The sequence below is a fragment of the Lolium rigidum genome, chromosome 7, assembly GCF_022539505.1.
Source record: "Lolium rigidum isolate FL_2022 chromosome 7, APGP_CSIRO_Lrig_0.1, whole genome shotgun sequence".
NCBI lineage: Eukaryota > Viridiplantae > Streptophyta > Magnoliopsida > Poales > Poaceae > Lolium > Lolium rigidum.
This window is the reverse complement of record NC_061514.1, coordinates 118,347,593-118,354,914: the sequence shown is the minus strand read 5'-3', so window position 1 is coordinate 118,354,914 and position 7,322 is coordinate 118,347,593. Positions and strand designations below refer to the sequence as shown.

The 7,322-nt window shown below is 51.8% G+C and overlaps 1 protein-coding gene across 1 annotated transcript; it reads right to left on the bottom strand.

The window, feature by feature from the left end:
* Positions 1–4,301: 4,301 nt before the first annotated feature.
* On the bottom strand, positions 4,302–5,601 carry LOC124677957 (protein FLOURY 1-like). Its single transcript, XM_047213889.1, has one exon. The coding sequence runs from the start codon at positions 5,405–5,407 to the stop codon at positions 4,541–4,543; it is 867 nt and encodes a 288-aa protein (XP_047069845.1). The 5' UTR covers positions 5,408–5,601; the 3' UTR covers positions 4,302–4,540.
* Between the last annotated feature and the right edge of the window lie 1,721 nt (positions 5,602–7,322).

Here is a 7,322-nt window from a genome sequence, read left to right as displayed (position 1 = left end):
TTCAATCAACCCTTCATCTTGAATAAGAGAGTGAATACGTTTTTTCCGGTGTCTCCCATTGGCTAAGCCATGGAAATACCTCGTATTTGAGTCTCCTTCCAAGATGAATTGAGCCTTGGATCGTTGATACCATTTGAGTTCCTCTTCGCGGAGAAGACCAGCCATCTGTTCATTGGATTGATTTTTAAGTTCAATCTCATGTGCAGACAGTGGTCTAATCTCCGCAACGACCTCAAGCTCATCAATCACATTTGATAAGCGAGTCTTTTCTTTTTAAGAATACCAGCCGTATGGGCAGCCCAACCAGAGAGATGTTTGCGCATAGACCGCATTTTATTATTCCATCTCAAGATAGGTGTGCTTCCACCGACCGGTCTTTCCCAAACCCTTTTAACCATATCATGAAATCCCTCTCGATGTATCCAGCCAAGTTCAAACTTGAACGGCCGTTTACAAATGGGTCTGGGATTTCCAGTGGTTAGAAGGATGGGTTCTTATAGCCATCTGAGTAGAACTTATTGTACTTGCTCTTAGTTGATAGTATATTCAACTCCCAGGCAAGGAGGTTCCAAATGTTCCAGCGGCACACGGCCACACGGGTCACTAGTAGAGCAAGTACAATAAGTCTTAGTCAGCCGGCTACAAGGATTAAAATAATATATTTATGTCTAGTTGGAGGAGAGAGAGTGTAAGAGTGTGTTTGGTAGCTCGGGCCAACATAGAAAATCTCATCTCAGAATTTGGAAGATACGTCTGTTTGTTAGGCCGGGTCATTGCATCTGGGCTATGCGCACCTCATACCAAAAAGCCTCCTCAGCCAAACCCGGTTGTGAAGCTCAGATCGAGCTTCACAACCCGGCGGGGCTGACCTCATCCCGCGAAGTGGCCGAACCATCCATCCCACGCACCCCCAGACTCCCATCCGCACGAAAAAGTGGTCTCATTTTCTCCTTCGGTCGCTCTCCAACCGCCCTCCTCATCTCTGAACGCCGGCAGCCCTCCTCGTCGCGGCACGCTAGCCGCTACCCTCCGCTGCACGCCGGCCAGCACGATTCGTCGGTCGCCGACCGCCGCCTAGACGCGCGGCCAACGGTCCCAGCGCCGCTCAGCATCGCCCGACGCCGCCAAGGCCGCACAACGCCGCCCGACGCCGCCAAGGCCGCACAGCGCCGCCGCCCGCTGCCGCCCAGCGTCGCCCAAGGTCGCCCAGCGCCGCCCGCTGCCTTCCAACGCCGCCCAACACCGCCCAGCTCCGCCCAACGCCGCCCAGAGCCGGCCACCGCGCTGCCCAGCACATCCATGCCATGATATGAGATCTTGAGGGCCCGATTGCTTTTCTCTCTCTTTGTTGCAGGGCCTTTTTGCTAAAAAGCTGGACCATTTTGTAAAACTGCTATGAGACCTGCTCACCTCAGCCCAAATTGTACCAAACACCATCTCATATGAGCATAGCTCAACACATACAGGACTGCCAAACATGTAATGAGTCTCACCTTAGCTTAGCTAGGGTGAGCATGTATGATAAGAGATATATATTCTCCATTGACCCGGGCTACCAAACACACCCTAAGTGGACTCTTATGCAAGAGCTAGCTCTAGCACGTGCTCCTAGGCAAGTTGTGTCAATGAAAGGTGGGTCATCCATTAAGAAAGTAGTACATTCTTATAGCCAACTATTGTACTTGTTGGCTTCAAGTTAGCTATAAATGACATGGCATCTTGCTTATAGCCAACAACCGACTATACTATTGGAATTGCTCGTAGAAATCAGTACTAACTGCACGATGTAACTTTAAATGCATGATTAATAACACAAGATTTTAATTGCAATTGTAGCTGCTGTGCGTAGATATTTTGCTCTGGGGTTACACACTATTTCCCTCAATGGTGTGTGTTCTTGCAAAAAAGAGCAAAAAGATAAAGTAACAGCTTGGGCATTGCTCGTTGTTCTCCTCAATTCTTCATCTTCCATGCAACCAATCAGACATTCACACACTTTGGGCAACAAACCATGCGTGACATCCGAGTTTAATGCTTTCTCAAGAGCAAAACTTTCTCATCCTTCAAATTCTTCCTATAAAAGCCTCTGAAACAAATATGGTGAAATCAAAGCATGCTTTTGATGTTGCGATATAGCAACTGAAACACACAGCCCTATTTCACATGCATCATGTATGAGTACTCCATGCGAATCACAACAAAACAATTGCTGGCAAGATTGATGGAGTTTGAACATAATTGTTGCAATATTAAATTACTTCACGCAGCCAACTTCTGTGAGCACAATTCATGCTGTAAGAGGCTTGATGGGAAAGAATTAAGTCGATTGGTTCTCAATAGAGTTATATGATCTACCATGAACCACGAAGATTCAGACAGGTACATGCTACCACTATGGCACAGTTCAACAAGGATAGAGCATGGAATGGACACCATAAAATAAGTGGTATTCTTCCAAGGAAGACTCAAAGAATTCGTCAAAAACAGTGAATACCCTTTTGGTATGACTGAATAAGATTGAATAACTCCTTCCTGCGTTGGAATATCTGGACCAAATCTTATTTAGCCACCAAACCAGAGGTACAAGAGCTATACCGAGAACAAATAGAGGAAAGGGCGGAAACAGGAGAAAGTAAAGTCTAAGCGACATATGCACGCAAAGAAAAACTATGAAAACAAGTTCCCAGCATCCAAGAAACCTGTAAATAGCTGAGCCCTGCTTGATTTCTAGTTCAGCCCGATAATCCCCATATACTGCTTCCAACCGCATCAGCTGCAGTAAATGAAGAAATCAAGTTAATGAACAAATGATCGGTACAGCAAGTGTAAAGCATTAATCTTTGTATGACACATTGTAACTCCTAAATCACCATGGTCCCAACTTGTCAATGCCTTGAGGTACTCCGCAACATGGACTTGCCCAAAGCTGGAATATATTTTCATTTTCCATTCCAGTATGATGTGCCAAAAGAGTAGTACCGTAGTACGCACTTCCATTTAGTTCAGAATAGTAGACAACATTGAATCCGGCAGACAACGTTGAGCATTTGCACAGTTGAAATCTAGTACCAGTGCATCACTTAGCAGCTTCCAAAGGATGATATATTTACAGATGAATATTATATATCTCTCCTACAGAGTTTTGTCTGCTTGAGTATTTTCACAACAGCTATCAAAATTCGGGTACCCGGGGGACCCTATATGGCTGCTGAACGCCAGTACAAAATGAAGATCCTGAACTGCCAAGAACTTCCCGAGCTTCGGGCCAACTTTGCTATTACATTGAGCTACCAGTATGCAGAGGATCTACAACCGCTTGTCTCTGGCATCCTCGCTTGTCTCTGACACGGCTCGGTCAGATGAAAAAACCTCCAGCTCCTCGCATTGCATGCAAAACTTATTGATCATCCACTGAAGAGACTCGATAACCTGCCGATCATACATCTGCTTCTGCTGAGCCATCTCACGGAACTGCCACTCCTCGCGCTCCACCAGCACATTCTTGTTCCGCAGGCACGCTCTTAGCCATGGCTTCGTCAGCTGCAGAGGCACTTGTGCGCCTCTCCTTCTCCAGCGCCTTCTCCTGTATGAGTAGTCCATGCAAATCACAATAAAACAATTGCTGGTGAACTTGGGAATTTGAACGTAATTGTTACAATATTAAATTAATTTACACAGAACCAAGTTCTATGAGCAGAATTCAGGCTGAAACAAGCTTGATTGGAAAGAATTTTTTCTTTTTTTGCGAATGTGATTGGAAAGAATTAAGTCGACTGGTTCTCAATATATAGTTATATCTACTATGAACCGCGAAGATTCAGATACTACCACTATAGCACAGTTCAACAAGGGTAAGAGCAAGAAATGAACACCATGGAAAAACTATGATAACAAGATTCCACCAGCCAAGAACAATTAAACAACACTGTTTTGCAAGAAACCTGGAAATAGCTGAGCCCTCCTTGTTTTCAAGTTCAGCCCGATACTTCCAACAGCATCAGCTGCAGTAAAAGAAAAATCAGGTGAGAGAACAAATGATAGATACAGAAAGTGTAAAGCATTAATTTTTGTAGTATGAAGCATTGCAACTCCTAAATCACCATGGTCCCAACTGGCCAACTAGTCAATGCCTTACAAGGTACTCTGCAGCAACTTACCCAAAACTGGAATATATTTTCATTTTCATTCCAGTATCATGTACCGAAAGACTAGTAGGCACTTCCATTTAGTTCACAATAATATACATAAAGAGTCCTGCAGACAACGCACAGTTGAAATCATCTAGTGCCATTGTTAATCACTTCTTAGCAGCTTGCAAAGGATGATATATTTACAGATGCATATTACATATCTCTCCTACAGAATTTTGTCTGCTTGAGTATTCTCAAGAACAGCACCAGCTATCAAAATTCGGGCACCCGGGGGACCCTATATGGCTGCTGAACGCCAGTACAAAATGAAGAACCTGAACTGCCAAGAACTTGCCCACCTTCGGGCCAACATTGCCATTACATTGAGCTACCAGGAGGCAGAGGATCTACTAACGCTTGTCTCTGTCGTCCTCGCTTGTCTCTGCCACGCCTCGATCAAAAGAATACTCTGGCTCCCCGCTTTGCATGCCAAACTTATTGATCATCCACTGAAGAGACTCGATGACCTGCCGGTCATACATCTGCTTCTGCTGAGCCATCTCCCGGAACTGCCGCGCCTCGCGCTCCACCAGCGCCTTCTCGTTCCGCAGGCACGCGATCTTGGCCATGGCCTCGTCGGCCGCAGAGGCCGCCGCGCGCCGCTCCTTCTCCAGCTCCTCCAGCGCCGCCTCCTTCAGCCTCCTCTCCCGCGCGAGCCGCCGCCTCAGCCACTCCACGTTGCCCTCTTCCGCGCCGGTCGCCTCGCTCCCATTGTCCTCGTCCTCTGTTTCGGCGGCCTCCAGCTCGAGTTCAGACGCCAGGGACCTCGAAACCGGCTTGTTAGAGCAGCCGCTAGACTCGACGCGCTCCAGAGTGGGGCCCAAGCTGCCTTTCTTCGGAGCACGTGCCGTTGTCCCGCACACTGTGCAGACGACGCCTCTGAGGCGCAGTGCCTGCGCCGTGCCGCCCGCGTTCCCGACGATCCCCTCCACCGCGTCGCAGCGCTTGCCGAGGCGCCAGACCTTGGCGGCCAGGGACAGGAGGAGCATTGCGAGAAACAGGTGGTGGGCGCTCACGGATCGGGACAGGGCGATCCAGCGCGCGGCGGAGGCCCACTGGCCGCCGACATCAGGCTCGGAGGCGTGCAGCATCGCCAAGAACCCGATAGCGGAGCCGACGAGGAAGTAGGCGGCGCCGGCGCTGGGCAAGAAGGCGAGAGAGACGCCGGCGAGCGGCTTCAGGAACCGGGCACCGGAGATGCGGTTCCAGCCGCCCATGGCCAGGTTTTGTCCAATCCGGGTGAAATTTTGGCGGAAAGATGCAGTCTCTATGGGTCGGCGCGCGCTGCTGCCATGGAATCGCTTGGAACTGGAGCAAACCTTGGAGATCTCGCGGATTTTGGGGGAGGGAGTGGTGATTGGGGGAGACCAGGAGTCGAGGAGCACGAGCTATAGCTAGGCAGCCGGCGTGGGCGGCGGCAGTAGGGTTCAGTCGAGTCGAGTAGAGGAGATTTCTTCGGATAAGTAGTGGACGGTATGGCTGCCTTGTGGGTCTCGTGAATTACGCGGGCCCACATTGTCGGTTTGTGGCTTGCGTGACGTGTGGGGCCGGCGAAAATGAAGGGACATGGGTGATCGACTGATCGTATGCGTACCGGGATTGGGGATTCCTAACTTAACAATGTGTGGATGACAGGTGGGACACAAATATGTAGGACCCTCGTGTCTCTGCTCAGTTGAAGTTGTTATACCCCAGAGGCGTGGTTACAGGAAGATACTGCGCGATGTGGCCCAGATGAATTAGAGCATCTCCAACCGCGTACCCCAAACCGTCCCCCAAAGCGCGTTGGATTGAGCGTTTGGGCGACGTGTTTCGTTCGTGCCGCGTTTGGGCGACGTCGCTCCCCAGTCGCGTCCCCCAAACAAAATGTCGAAAATTTTAAACTTAACGAGATTCGATTAGATTCGTCCAAACTTACATAGATTCGAACGAAATTTGACTAAATTTAAACTAAACCTAATCTAGAAGTACTTGCGGTGGCCGGAGGCGTCGTAGTACTGCTGGAAGTTGTACATGTCATCGGTGACGACCTCCTGCTTGACGCGCTCGTCGACGGGTTCTTCCTTCACCAAGCCGCTTGGTCCTGCCTCGCCATCGTTGGTGAGGTCCACCAGCGGCTTGCCGGAGTCACGGATGGACATGGCGATCGCCATGTCGAGGTCGCCCCTCCAGACGTCCTTGTCGTTCATGGACGCCAAGAACTCCGCCCGCAGCCCTGGGCAGTCCTCGGGGTCGTCGCTGCTGGCGATGAGCCGGCGATGCCGCTCGTACTCCGCCGGCTAGCGCCGCTGCGATGCTTCCTCCGGCTCCTCCTTCACCTCCGGCTTCGGGATGAGGAGGGCGCCGCCGCGCCTCCCTTGCTGCCGCCGGCTGCCGCTGCCTCCACGCCTCGTGTTGACGGGCGTCGCCGGCTCCTCCTTCACTTCCCGTTTGGGGACGGTGTAGGGCGCCAAGCGGTACGACGAGGACGGCGTCGATCGCGCCGGTCATGAGGAAGAAGAGTGCAAGGAGGACGAGTACGTCGTCCTCCTCGGCTGCCATTGCGGTGCTCCTCCTCGGGGAGACGGTGGCGGTGACGACGGCGTCTCCAACCTTGGGGCGCCGTTGCGGATGCCGCGGATGACGTTCTCGAGGGTGCGCCCCAGAACAGGGCGCGGCCGTCCTTGTTCCAGCTGTTGGGCCCGCCGACGAGCCCGTCGGTGCTATACATCTCGATGTCGTACTTCGCCTTGAAGTACGTCGTCCACCAGGAGTCGTTGTTGTTGGCCGCCCACGTCGGATCCTGCCGCTCCTCGGCGGTGTGTTGAGCCCGCCGGGCCTTGATGGCGTCCCTCCATTGCTCAGTGCCCGGCTTCGGCGGCGGCGGGACGCCAATGCCGTTCACGGCCATCTTCCAGCCCGCCGGCGCTGCGGTCGCATGTCCGGCGGGACTGGATACCGGGCGTGGTACAGCGCCCACGCCTCCGGCACGGTGAGGCTGCCGCGGCTGAAGCCGTTCGCCGCGGCGATCTTGCGGGAGGTCGAGCTCGACATTTTTGGAACGGCGAGGAGAAGATCTGCGGGGGGAGGCGGCGGCGACGAGAAGGTTTGGGAGCGTTGAGAACTGCAGGGCGTCTTAAAACAGCGGCGGCA

What these genes read in the sequence shown, in the direction of transcription:
- LOC124677957 (XM_047213889.1), bottom strand. Translation starts at nt 5,407, where the DNA reads ATGGGCGGCTGGAACCGCATCTCCGGTGCCCGGTTCCTGAAGCCGCTC.